This window comes from Onychostruthus taczanowskii, unplaced genomic scaffold (genome assembly GCF_017590055.1).
Source record: "Onychostruthus taczanowskii isolate IOZ18803 unplaced genomic scaffold, ASM1759005v1 scaffold1, whole genome shotgun sequence".
Taxonomy (NCBI): Eukaryota; Metazoa; Chordata; class Aves; order Passeriformes; family Passeridae; genus Onychostruthus; species Onychostruthus taczanowskii.
Genome location: NW_024496525.1, coordinates 3,594,283 through 3,610,702, shown reverse-complemented (window position 1 = coordinate 3,610,702; position 16,420 = coordinate 3,594,283). Strand labels below are relative to the sequence as shown.

The window sequence follows — 16,420 nt, the reverse complement described above, 5'->3', positions numbered from 1 at the left end:
TGCTGATGATGTGTAGTAGAAGTAAGCTTTTAAAGATCCTTGAGACAACAAAAAAGCCACAGTGAGTTTTCTCCTGCAAGGAAGCTGTCAGTATCTGTCTGTTGCAACGTGGTATAAGGTGAGCATCTGCTAGTGCCTTGACAGCTTTTAGTGCTAACCTTGGATGAGGAGAATCTACCCAAGTGCAGTTGGCTATTTTCTCCAACCATGGCAGTTCTTGATTAATTTTGTTTGCATTCAGTTATGAGAAGTGCTGAGGGAAGAGACGAGAGAGACATGTATGAAGACAAGATCAGCTTTTCCAGAGCGTATAATGCAGTTCCAACACAACAATGGTGTGTCTCAGTGAGAAATTAACAGCAGTGCATGTGGACTGATGGCACTTTCCTTCTACTGCTGTGCAATTCCAGATATTCAGAGTGCTAAAATACTTACATTGAAGAAGTGAATGGCTACTCTGTATCTTCTGATTGTGTGATTGAGCATGTTATGTGTTAAGACCTTCTTATTGATGTTGTTTTGCTTTATTCCTTTAATTTTCAGGTGGTTACGGGTTTTACTTTCGCCATTTGCACCAGACCACATCCAGCAGTCTCTCTTCCACAGGAAGGGTAGGTTTTCAGTCCTGGGAAGCAAGTTGGATTTTAATGTATCTTCTTCTCCAGGGGGAAGGACTGAGAGGCCAGATTAATTAGTTCTCTGAGATAATCTGATCAAAACTTAGTAGAATTTTGTCAGTGTTTGTATATACCTTTCATTTTCTCAGAGAGGAAAGGATGGAAAGCAGCTGGAAGAATGTGTGGATAACTTGTCATTTAGTTACTGCTAATCCTAGTGCAGTATCTTAATTCAGTCTGTCTTGTTTTAACTTGCTTCAAGAGATTAGTGCTGCCTTTTTAGTCTAATGACTTTGTCACAGATTCAATTCTAAGAAATCTTGAATTCATTTCAGTACATTCTGTGTTGTATCTTAAACTGCCAACTTGCTTTCAACTAGAAACTAGATGAGATGCAAGTGACCCAGAATCTGTCAATGAGAAAAAACCCCAAAAAAGCTGCTGATATTGACAGATACAATTTATTATAGATGATTGAATATTTTTCCTACAAGAGCTAATTAGATCACTCAGCTACTGAGGTGTGAAAATCTGCAGAAGTATAAAGCAAGAGAGATACTGGCTGCGTTACTGTGCTGAAATCTGTTAGCATGGACCTCTTCAGCTGGTGTTTGTGCTGTGCAGTGCACATGGGTGGGCCTGCAAGGCTTTTCCCTACCAATACCTGCAGCTCCTTCTAACCCATTTGACTTCCTGGGTGAGGGAGAGCGTGTGAGACAGGCATCCTGAGGTATCTGTGTTCTGGTCCAGCTGTCTGGAAGATACTTGTTCAAATTTGCAAATATGCACACTGCCTACTGATTCTTAATAAGTGAAACAAATGTCTGCTGCACTTGGGCCTAGAATGTATTTTTCTTTCTAGGTAAGAGCCCTTCTCTTGCTCAGACTGGAAGATGAACTGGAATGTGGAGTCTGGCAACAGAGATTCAAATTGAATTTTCAGTATTTCTAAAAGATCTAGGTTAAATTAGGATCTCCTGTTTACTCATTTAGATTTGTCATGTGTCATAGAATGTGTGTCCTGAATTGATGAAGAAAATTTAGTTTTCAGCTAGGAGTGTCTGTGAAATGTGTTGGCCTAACTTCAGTATTTCTGTGACCTAGGCATCAATGAAGAAAGCTGTTTTTCTTTCCTCCGGTTTATTGATGTCTCTCCAGCAGAAATGGCCAACCTTATGAATCAGGGACATTTAGCCAGGTAAGGACAACTTTTTCTTTTTTTTTTTTTCCCCCTCTTTTAGTAATTACAGGAAAAGTACAGATGATGTCAATCATTCCTCTCTAAACCTGCATTTTCTATGCCTCCTAATATTATCACTTGTCTATCATTATCTAATACTAGAACAGCTTCTAGAGTGTTCCTCCACGTATAGGGCACCATTATGCAATGCAGTTTTATGCCCTGTCACAAGAAACCCTGTGTTACAAAGAGTTGACATTGTAAATATACAGGATGGTAAAGGGCAAAAGGAGAGTTTACTTAGGGTCATGCAGCAGGTTGCTGGTGTTATCAAGTGCAAAATCCAGACTTTGGAAGGCCAGTTCAGTGCAGTTCTTACCAGTTGCACTTGAGTGTATGTTTTAAACACACGTGGAATAAGCTTGTGCTGTGGTAGTTGTTCTTCAGCCCTGAGCCATACTTTCCTCTTCTTGTCATTAATATGAAATGTAATTCTGAGGCATAGGCTTTGAACTGTGGATTTATAGCATCAACTGTATTATCTTGAAAGGAGAGGTGATCTTTTAACTTATAGTGTAGCCTGAAAGGACTCTGAGTCAAGTTAATAGGGACTGTAAAAAATTTTAGACTAAAAGTCTTTATTATTAAATAGAGATGTTCTACTTTAAGAACATCTCTATTTAATAGAGAAGGCTTTTTAAGTGTAATATTATTTTTTTGTTCTGGTTATTTTGAATTACTGTTTCTTGATTGCACTTCAGTAACATAATTTAGATTTCTTTTGATGTGTCTCAGTGGTATTTATGATAAATTCTGCATTCATTATACATGTTGTTATGAATAATTTATATGTAATTTACAGAGAAGTAGGTGCAATTTTAAATAGTAGTGGTTAACTGAGGCTTCATCATTTTACATTAAGTGCTTCAAAGTATGTCCTGATTTAATCAATTAGATTCAGTTAAGCCATCTTAGAAAAAATTGAAATAAGAAAAATTTGAAGATGTCTAGCAGAAATTGTTTTCTTTAAGGCAGGATGCTGTAAGCCTGATATTTTGGAAAAAAAACCCCATTTCTGTCAAATAGAGTTATGCTGTGAATATATTCAAGCCTTTCTTTCACAAAGCAGTGAATAAATGCTTCTCCTGTGGTTTTTTTCAGATGGTTAGCTCTTTTCCTGTCTCTGAAAGCATCCTACAGGCTCCATCACATGCGCTCCTGGATGGAGACTGAAGAGGACAAAGAGCAGGGGTCATGTTTTCTGAGGAACAGGGATTTCTTGCTTGATGTAAATTTCCCACTGTCTTTCCCTAACTTGCACAGCTGCACTTTGCTGCAGGTAAGCAAAATTTCTGTGATCTGGAGACAGTAGCAAATCCTCATGAGTGAGAAATGGTGAAAACCATTCTGTCCTTATAAAGCAGGGAAAACAAACTTGATAATGGGATGATGATACTGTCTGTTTTTTAGATACAGTTAAGAGACTTCAGAGTGCTGAACAGAAAAATAGTTTAACCCCTATCTCCTTCACATGTGGCATTACATTTCAAACTTGCTTTAATGAATAAATCAGTTGACTTAGAAGACTTCAAAATATTACTGGAGCACCAAAAGTAGATACAGGAGCAACAGAACTAGACTCATGATTTGTCAGGGATAGACTCTATATGTAAGCTTAGGAGTTTCGTAATGTTTTTTACGTGCAAAATGGTCATTTTCTGGCTGAAACTGTCTTCTCTTGTCCAATTCAATATATTGTTGCAGCAGCTGGGGAAATCAGAGACCAGCCTGACAGTGTTTTATAGTTGGTGAACAAGTATTTTCAGTGCTGTATTTCTACTCTGAAATTTGCTTCTGCTCCTGTCTGGTAGATTCAGATGTATTCAAATTATTGTGTAATGCAAGATCATTTTTGTTAATCTTTGGCCTAGGATATGTGTGAAGATTTTGCCTTTTTATGACTAAATTGCAGTTGATTTCCTGAGTTAGATTAAGGCTCCATTGATTCAGTTCACTGGGAAATAAGTTCACAGAAGTGCTAGCATGGAGTCAGGAAAACATCTAGGGCAGTTAGCAGATATGCAGTAAAAAAAAATCTTCTGAAACAGTGAGATTGTGCCAAATTTCTCAAGGGAATATTGCTTCTGCTCATGAGTCTGGAAGGGGAAAGGAGATAGCCAGAATTCAATTGAATATTGTGTAGAGGAAGTTGAAATTGAAGACGCATAAGCAGTAGGAAACCAACCTTGGACTTGGTGTCATGTTTTGCAGCGTTAACAGCAAAGCCAACAAAATGAGTCCTCCTAGTTATCAAACAAAGAGCCAGCCAAGTGAATGTGTGCCTGTTAACTCTGGCTGTGCTGGTATTTCAGTAGTCCTTGTTTCCATGTCCAGCATGGTAAAATCTCTATGCCATATGAATTTGCTTTCAGTTAGTTTTTTAAAGATTACAGTCAGCTCTTTCTATAGTGCCTGCAGTGCTTATCTCTGAGGCTGTAGTGTAGCTCTGTCCTCTTGTTCATACGGTTAAGGAGAATTTGTGTGTTGTTGTAAGTGTGGCAGTAAAGAAGATGGTATCAGAAGTTGTGTGCACTTAGAGAAGGTAGCATTCATTTTTACCTATGTAGAAAGATGATCTGAGTCCTTACATAGCCCTTGGTTTGGTGTGTATGAATATCAAAATGAAAATCATTAGATTTTCTGAAGGACAGAAGATGGATTAAGGTTATAGATTTTAAATGTAAGATATAGAATATGCATGTGTAGGTTTTAATATTAACGATTAAATTAATAGAATAGGCTACAGACCCACCTATACCACAGTCTAGCAAGATTTAAACATTAATTTGGTTTCTCCAGATAATTTCTATTCTTTGAGGATGTCAGTACTTGTGTCCTGTGGGTTCCCACGGCTGTTGACTGTGTGTAACTAATGACTGTTGCAACTAACAAGTTCAATACAGAAAAAAGCCAGCTAAGGAGCAGAGTTCATCAGTGTGTGCAATACAGTACATTTGTGATAACCCCAGTGAATCTAAAGGAAGAATAGCCCTGCAGTTACGACAGATACTTTAAAGCTGTTTTCTAGCCTTCCTATTAGACAGATTACTACCTGAAGTCACTTTAAAATAAGTTATATTTACAGAATTTTGTTTGCAGAACTTACGTTTAGAACACCTTAAAAAAAAGGATGGTTGGGGAGTGCAAAACCTAAAGCAGAGTTGAAAATCAAGCTGCCCTTTACATGCCTGTCATTTACCACACTGCATGTTATTGTGAGTGAACTGACTTTTTCCTTAGCCCAAAAGGGAGAAGCTTTCAATGTAACATTCCCCAAGGCTTCCTTTTGGGCTTCATAAGATAGCAACATGTAAGGAATGACAAGGGTGAGAAAAGAGGAAAAAGGAAATTGTAAAATTCTGGAAAGGCTTTTCTTAACTGCTCAGATCAGCATTTCTGATGTAAGAGACAAAGTATGAAAATAAGTCAGTAGAAAGAGAGACACATTTATTTCTAAATGGATACTTCTGAAATTGAAGTAGCATCTGTCTAAAGATATGTTTAATCATGTAAATACAGAAATTGCTTGCAAAGTGTGAGGTCTCTTCATTGCCCCTGCTCATCACCTCCACATGATATGTATTCATTTGTATGCATTGAATTAAGTGAGTATAAAATCTGCTCTGTTTACATGAACCCTTCCCTCCTTCCCTTTTGTGATTTTATTTCTATTTAAAAATTTTAGGTGTGTTAATGGGCTTAAGATGTTGGTAGCAATCACCCATATTTATGTGCAGCTCTATTTACAGTATAGGAGACCCTCTTTCAAGACTTATTTTGGAGTGCATAGTTGTACATTCATGGCTTTTAACAATCTTCCTCTTTGGTTTTTGGCTTTGTTGTACTAAAGTGTGTGAGCCATTTCAGAGCTGTGGCTGTGTTCAGTTCTGTAACATTACCCAGTCTTTTCCATGTATCTGGTTGATGGGAAGCTGATGGGTTTCCACTGTCCCTGTTATATCTGGTGACTACTCCATTCATGAATACTTAACAGCTGCATATGTTAGAATTCAGAGGGATGTTTCTTATGTGACCTGCTCATAGTTTGTACAGAGGAATCTAGCTCTCAAAGCAGATTAATGCCCAGGTACAAATATTTTTCTCTTATTTTGGGTACCTTCTTGAAGCTTTACTTGTTTCCTCCTAGGTACTTCAACTGTCCTAAAGTCATCTTAAATTGGTCTTTGATATTGTTTTCCAAATGATAATTAAGTAACAAACTTGCATAGGCTTGGAATGACAGTTTGTTAACTTCCTCTCTATCCATTTCTTGTATTCTGACTTTCAAGGAAATAATTACCAAACCCCTCTGTTGACCTGGGCCACAATCAATATGGCAGTGCTTGCTGTCATAAGACTTACTGGAAAGCTCTTCTGACTGCCTGCAATGATGATTCTTCATAAAATCAGCTGTACTCCCAGTGTGGGGTCCAGGGGTGGGGAAGAGAGAGACTTTCAGCTAAAGCAGTTGTTCACCCTTCCCCCTCTGACTCCTGCTGTCCTTTCTTTACTCTCAGCTGTGGAACTCTGCGTCTGCTGATGCAGGCATACCCCAACACATCTTTGTATGAGCCAGCTAGAGAAAATCTTGTATTTTCATGGCTGTTGAATTTTTTGTTTGATCAGATGTGTAGCCAAAGAGGCTTTTGGAGAGGAGACAAAACTAGAACAGGAAGTGGCACAAATATATCATGGGAAAGGGCTTGCCCTTTTTAGCAGCCATGTTGGTGCTCTGTTGCCACTGTTTCTGTTCTCAGATGAGTAAGCCAGCATTCGTATCCATTGTCCACAGGCAAGTATTCCCAGCCCTATGAATCCCTCACTATTGTTTCAGCACATGGCTAGTTTTACCAGGTGGGGAAGTATGTCATAAAACTCACTTGGAGTGGAGGGGCAGGGGTTTGTTTTCATCTTGATCAGCATCTTAATGAATACAGACAGCTAGGCCAACAAGAAGGGGCTCTGTGAGGACCAGAGAAAACATGTGAAGCAGTTGTTGCTTAAGCCAGCATTACTGATTAAGAATTGTCAGCTGAGTAAGAGCCTGTTTTTGGGATCACTTCACATTATCCAGTGTGGGCCAAGCTTTGACCTGTATTTTTTAGCTCTGCTGAGTGTCATTGAAAGACTCTTGTCAGCTTTCAACTCTCAGCTTTCATATATAGAGGAGGAAATGTTTGGTCAGAGTATGAATTTTATTTTTGCTATCTCCAGCCCATGAATCTTGCTGGCAGCAGCCAAAGGATGTGTGTAGAGGCTAGGGTTGAGTGCAAGTAGTGCTGGCACGTATGTACAGTCAGACTGTTCTCCTCTCTTGTCAGCAGGTTCCAGATTATATGTGCTTGCCATCTGCATCTTGCCCAGTGAATGGAAATGAAAGGGCCCAGAATGCATGATCTGTAATAAACTCCTGCTGTGGCTGTTTTCTAGCATTTTTTGACATACACAGGAGTGCATCTATCCAATATATGACATGCTCTTCAGGGTGTCTGCTTCTATCATATATCTGGATGTTTACAACTTCAAATGCTGGTATTTCATGAAGTTGGAAGGCTCTGTAAAGTAAAAGTAGCATGCCATTAATTTTGGTGCATTAGGATCCTGGGCAGAAAAATACCAAAACTTGAGATCCTGTTTACCTTTTACTTAAGTGAACTTAAGTGCTGGAATTTCCAGGAAGGCACATCCTGTGGTCCTATGGCAGTGAGAGGTATACCTCTTAATGCTTCTAAAATTATTGCTAGTTTCCTATTGTGTGCAGAATAATGCTCTGCATACTATAGGAAGCAAATATAATATAGAACTATTGATCTTTATGAATATAGAAGAGTCAATAAAAGCTAAGTGGCAGAAATGGCTTAGTCTATAAGCAGTTTGTTTCATTGTTTGATGCATATATTTACAATAAAAAAGGAACTATAACTCAAAGCAAAGAAAATTTAATTTAAAATTTAATTAAATTTAATTAAAAACAGTTTTTTGTTATTTTTCTAATTTTTCTATGTAGAGCTGAGCATCTTCAAAGAGCTTTCCTTTCTTTAAACTGTACTGTCATCTGACTATCCCCACTTCTGAGTCAGTATATTTTTCTGTATCAAAAGGGCATTTTGGCAAATTCCAAGTTTTAAGCATCGATTTGTTCATGTGTGTGACCCTGCTAGCACTTCTAAAATCTTCAGGATAAAATTTTGAGCCTTTTGCACAGGAGAGAAGGAAAAGGTTGGAAAAGATGCAAGTGTAAAGATACCAATCCAGCCTTATTTCAGTTCTTAATTTTTTTCCCCTCTGCAAAATTTAACTCAGAATAGATAAATGAGTTGCTCGAAAACACCCTGAGCATCAGACATACTAGAATATTCCTGGACTGCCTTCATTAGAAAAGCTAAGGTCAAAAGGTTCAAAGGCATAAAAACTTGTTTCTGGTTCCAGCTGAGCATCAACTCAAGTATTGATATGACCTAATCTGATTGCAAACATTTCTGGACTTAAATGTTCTGATAATTACACAAAGATTCTTCACATACTCACTGCAGGAGATGTGTAGAGTTTTCCTTATTCAAAGAGAAATACGTACGGAATGTGCTTTTGTCTTCTGCATGGGTGGATACAAGATTTAAGAGGAGTGTCTCTTCATAGACATTAATTTCTTAATTTTGATTTTGTTTTCAGAACCTTGTGTTCAGCAGCCACTGTAAAGCAGTTACTGGCTATTCAGACCATGTCATATATAGAAGGAGAACAGCTACCTCATGTGTACGATGCTGCCAGGTGACTGAGCTGCCGTCCTTCCTGTGCATAGCCAGTCCACGGGTAAGTCCAAGTTCAGTTGTAAATTATGTATTTTCTATTGTGTTTTAAACCTTGGTAGAATTGTGTCGTTGGAACACAATGATGTATGACTCTTTTGGTTGGGTAAAACTGTTGTGAGGATATCCTTTTGCTACAGTATTCAATAGTGGTTTTTCGTAGGGGAAGTGGCTCTAATGTGTACTGAGGGGAAAAGGAAAGTTGTAAGATGCACCCAACAGGAGTTGTTCTAACATTTCACTTTCTGTCCTAATACCTAAAGCAATTATAGAAGAGATATTAAAGTAAATTATTAATTGGTAATCCAATGGGGAGAATTACGTGTCATCACTACAGAATGAGGTGATTGTTTGGTCAACTCAGATGACAAAAGAGAGCTGGGAAGCAGTGCTTTTTTGAAAAGGGTGTTTGTTTTCTCTCTTACACTCCAGAGAGGAAACAACCAAATTGCAGTATATAAGGATTATTCAAGTTGGCATTTTCTAGGTCTTTTGGATGTTTAGTGCTATTGCATGGGGTTCTTCATCATCTGTTAAATGAATTTTGAAATTAAATTGGCTGAAGTTTCTGGGCTGACACAAGAGACCTTCATTAGGTCTATGGCTGTTGCATTCCGTGTTGCTGGATCTTGACAAAACCGGACAAAATACAATTTTATTACCAGAGCATCAAGACGATATATTCTTTAGTCACTGTTGAAGTTCTTGCTGTAGGCCTCATAAAATGATGTGCAATTATACTTGTGCATTTGGAGAAGGGTGGATGGCAAGCAGGACCTCACAAATGCAAGCTCATTACCTACCTGCTGCTGCTCAAGCTGAATTTACCTGTGTCAGCAGCTCAAGGGCTGTGAATCCAGCTGAACTGCTCAAAGTCACGTGTCACCTCCCTGTTAAAATGTACTGCCTCGCTGGAGAACAAGAGCTTATTCTTAAGAGTAAATTGTGAAAACCACTTCGCCTTCAGATTCCTTTGATTTGTCTCTCTTTGTACCTAAATTTGCATCATGGATGAAGAATATGTTGAATTGTTCCCCTACAGCAGAAAGGATGGAGAGGGGCTTAGATGGCTGCAAATGAGGGGAAAGGTGAAAAGAAATAGTATCTGATGTTTATTCTAGTGAAGAAAAAGTTATTTGTTTTGGTTTGGCTGGTGTATAAAAATGATTCAGTGTAGACATGGCTTTTTGTTTCTAGGAGCACAAAGATTTAATTTTATGCTTGTTAGAAACTTTTGGCAGGAGTGTAGAAGACCTAAAAGAGCAGAAAGAGCACATATGTTCCCAGAAGCTATAGCCTTCTGTTGTTGTTTGACCTGTGGTGAATTTTGGGAAGTTAATGGAGCAAATGATAGAAATAGGAGCGTATGTTTATGTAGCAGCTGGGGGAGGAAGTCAGTCTTCTTTCTATGCAGGCAGTTTTCATGAGTACAGACAGGTCTCAATCATAAAAAAAATGTAACTTGGAGGATGGGTCTTGCATTGTCATTAAGAAGCTAATTGAATAAATTTTGAATAATACTGTTTGGTTTAATTTCAATAGATTTCTTACACACTGGAATATTGTGTGAAGCCATTTTGGTCATCTCACACTGTCTGAAAGGTTAACTTTGCATGAAGATAAATGCAGGAAGCATTTTACAATTGCCTTAGCTAAACTAACTTTGTTTAATTTAGGGTGGAAATGCATTCATACATCCCTATCACTGTATTTTTGATGTATTTCTGAACCATGACTCTTACAATCAATCAGTTTGACAATAATGTGCTGACAGAGGAGGATTTAGTACTGAGGACTGCTCTACCTTTTGTTATTAGTAAAACCACAAAACCAAGCCTGTGGGGAGAAAAATCTGAAAAAATACACCATGACAAAATAAAGACTAGAGTGAACAATCTTGAAAGAAAGACTGGTTTTTTGTCCATTTCAGAAAGTCTTGTTTTCACTTGTAATGCATGCAAAAGATACAGGACTCTACCCTAGAAATATGTGCCTGCATTCTAGAAAAACGGAACTGATGGTAAAGATAGTCTGAGGTCCTCAGAGGTCAATCAGTTTTGCATGGGATATGTAGGAAGATTAGTTCTTGTTAGTTTAGAAATAGCACTGAGGCACACAGAGTTTGTCTCAAGATTGTCTCCTACCAGTTCTTCCTTAGGTTGAGGTGTTACTGAAACATGGCTTGTAGAATCTTCTGACTTTGTTTGTATTGTAAAAATCTGTGTATTCTTTTCAGAAGATAGGGTATGTTTATGTGTCAGAAGTTAGTCTGCTCTGTGTGTAGTGGCTGCCTGTCCTAGGGGTGGAAAATCTAGGTCCTGGAAATCAATATGGCAAGTTATCTGTGCTTGAAAAGAGTATTTGTTCTACTCTGTCTGGTGTAGAAATGTTAACTCAAATGTGGTGGTGAATAGTGTCTCTTGAACAACTTAAGTCTGTACCATAATTTGTGGATTATAGCACTGTTCAGGTGGCAGAACTTGCTTGCATTTTGTATTTTGTGCATTTTGAAAGAGGTTTTGCCCTTTTTCACAAAGATCAAACATATGCTTTGACTGCAGGTGGCAGTACAGGACAGCACCAACTCTAAGAGTATCTTTTAGGTAGTGGAAATGTGTTCAAAGTCTTAACACATCCTGTTTCACTTTGCAGTGTTTTGTGTGGTTGTGTGTAAGACCCATAGACAGGTTTTAAAATAGCTCTTGGCATCTTGAAAAACAATGGCTTTGCCATTATTGCAAAGATTGTGTGTGCTTTTTTGTTGATTTTCAGGTTTTTTTTTAAAAGTGCTACGGCTGTACTCATTAATTGTACTAATTGTTTGGCCCTTATAAACAGAAGTCTGTATGAGATTAATTTATTCCTATGAGAAGAACTCCTGTGAAACTGGTCTGGGCCACAGTTCCAGCTAGGAAACCTTGCTTAATACCTGTTACTTTTGAGTTAGCTGACATATGTTCAGAGAGGTACAGCCAACATCTAAGATACCCGGCAGTCCTGAGGTATGGATTGCTCTCTTTACCTTACAGTTCTAAAGTGCAGTCTTTAAAACCGGTGTTAATTAAACTACCTATTGCTTATAATTTAAACAATAAATAATATTTTCCTTTGCATGATATAATGTTGTATATATTATTCTCAATACAGCAGTTTTGTCACACCAGACTAAGCTGGAACATAAAATTTAAACTCCCTTCAAATATAGAAGCTTTTCATCTGCAATGCAAACAGGATTCTTTTATTGTGTTTAATGTTTCAGATATCCCATGATCACCCTAATTCCCTCCCCATCTCAGTTCTGCAAGGAAGTCTACTGCTTACTGTTCACCATAAAAACCTATAGGCTTCCTGTACTGTTCCTTCCTATGCAGCCCCACTTGCCTCTTATAAATGTGAAAATTCTCACAAGCTTGATTTTCTCTGTTGTTCATTTGTTACATTGCTTTTCACAGTCCTGGAGGGAATGTCATTTTTCACACAGTTAGGATTGATGACAATGTTTTTAACTTACATGACTTTATATGGTGATTTTTTTTCATTGTACTTCTGAAATAAAAGCAACAGTGACTTCTAAAGTAATGATACATTTGCTTCTTACACTGATGAAGAAATTGTCATGGCATTTCAAATCTCTCTGTTACTAGCCTGTATTGTAAGGTTGTCTTAATAGAAAAATTTGTTTTCATTTCTATGTGATTTTATAACACATTATTAAGTCTTTAGCTAGTATGTAAAAGCTTCTACTAGCTTTCTTTTGTAAACTTGGTTATAAATGTTTTTTGTAAACACTCCAGAATGTTTTCCCAAAACAGACTTATGTTCAAAAAATGTAGAAAGAAGTTAGTAATCTGTTGGGTTTTGTTTTTGTTTTTGTTTTTTTTTTTTTAATCTTGTGCTGGACAGTGAATTGTTTTGCATTTATATTTGCTCTAAAGTGTTGTAATTGTGTTTACTTTGGATCATTGTATTTAACTCCTGGTGAAGTATCTGAAGCTAAATCCAGCCGAGCAGTCTGTCCTGCTGTGTACCATGGCTCAATTTCACTTTTGGTTGTTGTCCTGTTGTGGTAAGGGAGAGATATAAGAAAGCTGCAGATTTTACAAGATTCAGCCGTGTCTGCTGGAACAGAATTTTTCTTGAGCACCTTGCAGTCATTGGCATTCAGCTCTTTGGCTCATGTGCACCTTCCACTCTGTACAGATTTGGGGTGGATGGGGCAGAAAAGGGAGAGTTAAACTGATGGAGCTGTTCCAGAGCAGCTCACATGGCATGAAATCACACTTCCCGTGTTTGCAACACTGGTCTGTCCAGCTGGGTTGTATATACTGAAACAGGTAATAGGGCATAGGATTCACAGAATGCCACAAGAAAAAGAGCACTGTTTCTGTGGCCACTTCATTCAAAGCAACTGTAAAGCCCAAGAAATACGCTGTTCCTTTTCCCCCTATTTCTAATTTATGAATCACCCTAATTTTGAATTCTCACATGAATTTCTGTTAAGGACAGTATGTGTAATTTCTGCTAATGAAATAAATACTTGATTGTGAAGGGTGGAACTAAAAAGAAATAAATCTTGGCAAAAGAGAGGTAGAGCAAGGATATTACTCTTACAGTTTTGCTGTCAGTTGTGTAGCAGTTGGAAGAAGGCATACTTTATCAAAAGGCAGATTTTCTGTGCCTGGTTGTTCAAATGGTGCTTTTTGTGGTGTGGAGAGATGTTGCATCTTTGCTTGGTTTAAACCCAACCAAAGATTGTTTTCTGTTTCTACATTTCATAATGACTTGGCTTCTAAAATTTAATCCCGTGGTACGGTACTTGAACTGGGGATTTGGGGAGAGGGAGAAATGTGACCAAGAATATTGATTATCATTATTTTACTTGTAGGTAACAGCTGTGCCACTGGAGTTCTACTGCAATGACCGAAGTGCAGAATACGAGCGCAGGGCACTAAGGGAAGGAGGAAGTCTTGAAGCAAAGCAGTGTGTACTCCATGGATCCCCTGAGCTAGCAGCTGACTGGCTGAAGCAGTGCTCCCAGTTCTTCCCAGAGCATCCAGGAGGGCTCTTAGGGATCAGGCCTCAGAACGGCTGGTCTTTTATCAGGATACCAGGTAAGTTTGGAGGTTGTAGTTCAGTGGAGGTGAGATAAATAAGGACATCTGTTATTTGGTGGTAATTTATGCTTGGCTGTGGGCTTTTTGAAGGATTGGGGATGGTTGTTTGGTTTTTTTTCTGAGTGAAAGTTAACCTGATATCTTAAAATGTACCATGATTTTGCAACCTCTGTGTGAAGTAAATCTTGGATGGATACCGAAAACATCTAATACAGTTTTTTCTAATGCTTACAAACCTCTCTTTGCATGTCAGTCCTCCAAATGACTGTAAGGAGGTAGACTTGCTTACTACAGCACAGTCTGCTCTCACAACCAAGTACTGTTTTGAGGTTGGAGATAGGAAGATTGCATGAAAAGTTAGAGACATACCTTGCCTCCTAAGGTGTTGGGAGAACTTCATATTGGCCTAAAAGATCTTTTATTGGTCTACCTGGTGAAAAGGTTAAAATTACTTGTAGCAGTCTACCATGAGAAGGATAGGTTTGAGGACCAAGTTCAGAGGAAATTAGTCAGGAAAATAAGGCATGAGGGATTTACTGAATTTCAGTTGAAATACAGACTTACTCATATTTCCTTGTAAAGTGGGAAAAAGGTACCAGTGTACCAGTAAAATAAATGTACTGTTTTTTCTTAGAATTAGACTAAAGTAATCCAAGATCTCATAGGGTTTGATTGCCAGTACTGCAGTGACTTTCATGGGCCAGACATGCTCTAGCTGTCAGAAGATGGTCCTGAGCAGCAAGCAGAATTCTGCAGAAAGTACTAGAGATCTGACAGATAGCCAAGAGGAAAACAGCTTACACTGCCAGATGCAAAGTTATTCCCAGACCCTTTTGGGTCAAGGATGTTTGGCAGGGGAAGTTAGTACAGTAGAAGGAAAGTGGCCTTTTGCTTGCTACAGTCTGGTTTAAGAAGGTACCTTCTTAAGTGTTTGGAGTCATTTGAAGCACATGCATGTTTGTACCTAAGAAATGGAGAAATCATTTTTCATGAGCTTGCACTGGATTAATACTCAGTCATAGTTGATGATTTTATAATTTCTTCAGCAATTCTCTTAATTGTTTGCTGGTTATTTGGAAAAAGAAAATTAATCTCTGTAGCAGAAAAGTGGCAAGTATTGAAGAGTTAAGACAGAGGACATGGATAGAGAAATGCAGAAATGTAGTCAATGCAGAAGAGAGACAGGGCTTCATTCTCTTGAAAGACTTCCATTTTAAGCTGGGGACTTTGTTATCAGCAAAGCATTTTAGAGGAATAAAGGTAGGGTGCAAGAGGCTTTCAGAGGTGAAAGAATAGGGGCAAGGTTGGGCAAATTGTTGTCAAAGCACAGCAGAATTTGGTTGAGAAGGAGGTTGGGATGAGTGTGTTATGTTAAGCTGGCTTAATTTAGGAACAGCTGGACCTAGAAGTGGGGTAAAAACAATTAAGTGGGAAGTAGTATTGAAACCTAAACTTACTCTAAGAGGAGAGGACGCACACCACAACAGGACAGCTGTGTTCATAGGTGCAGAAACAGGCACAGTGCCGTACAGAAAGTGAGTGGTGTGCTGAAGGAGCCATTTGCAAGGCTAAAGTCTAGCACATGTCAAATGGAAGGGTTGCTGTGAAGGTCTGTGGCAAGTAGGTGACAAGAAGAAAAGGGGGACATCTCTCTCTCCTAAACCCTGATCTATCCTCTCCCAGACTCGGCGTTCCCAGTACCCTGGCAGCAGGCTCAGCTGTGATCACTGTGGGAATCTCTTGAGGTTTTTCCTGTTCTTTGAAAGAAAAATGGTCCTGGATTAAATGGCAGGAAGTGTCTGAGTCCTTTTAGTATCGATAAAAAGCACCGGCCTCACTGGCTGTTTACTGTGAGAGCCAGCTAGCTCCTCACTGACCCCATTGTGCCGTCAGGAGGGGAACCAGGGGTGTCAACTGGAACCCAGGCTTTATCTCTCTTTCCTCTGCTTTTTGCATGTCCAGAGGCACTTTTTCTCATTCTCCAGAGAGCGCTGAGCCCAGCTACAGTCATCAGCCAGAGCTCCTGACAAAGGTTATTCTGAGTCATAATCATTTGTAACTATTCTTCCCAGGCCCACTGTATCCCCTTGTAGATAATTTATGTCCACATCCTAGCGTGGCTGGAGGCAGTTGGGTTTGTTTTTTTTTTTCAGACTGACAGCCATTTGGTCTGGTTCCTTGTTCTTGTTTATTTCATACAGTGCTGAAGAACCCAAAAAATTGTGTCCTAGGAAGAGCTCTTTGATGCTGCAGTACAGGACCTCTATCTTAAAGTTTCAAACTTAAAGTTTTAGCTTTAAGTTTTGACTTAAAGTTTTAAAAGTTCCTTTTAAACAACAACAAAAAATCCATAGAATTTGTCATTTGAAGTTGTTGCTGCTCATGAAATGCAAAAACAGGTAGAACTGCAGATTTTGGAAGTCCCCTTTAAAAAATGAATATTTTTTTTCTTCTCCTAGGTAAGAGAAAATTAGAAACAGAAGTGAAATAAACTAGAGGTGTAAGACAGAGGGTTTTTTTCCTCTTTTGAATAATTCTGGTATTTTCTAAAGATAGCATGAGTAAAGCACATTTTCTGTTACCATTTTCCAGAATTTGTTGTTTGAAGCACTAGGTGGCAGGCTTTCACCATGGAAAAATACT

The 16,420-nt window shown here is 38.5% G+C and overlaps 1 protein-coding gene across 1 annotated transcript in view; it reads left to right on the top strand.

The window, feature by feature from the left end:
* Positions 1-16,420, top strand: part of INO80 (INO80 complex ATPase subunit) — a 64,664-nt gene that overhangs the window by 29,077 nt on the left and 19,167 nt on the right. Inside the window, exons 22-26 of the mRNA XM_041395710.1 lie at positions 544-611; positions 1,722-1,815; positions 2,959-3,136; positions 8,527-8,667; positions 13,549-13,774. Coding sequence (XP_041251644.1) covers positions 544-611; positions 1,722-1,815; positions 2,959-3,136; positions 8,527-8,667; positions 13,549-13,774 — 707 coding nt within the window. The remainder of the gene's footprint in view (positions 1-543; positions 612-1,721; positions 1,816-2,958; positions 3,137-8,526; positions 8,668-13,548; positions 13,775-16,420) is intronic.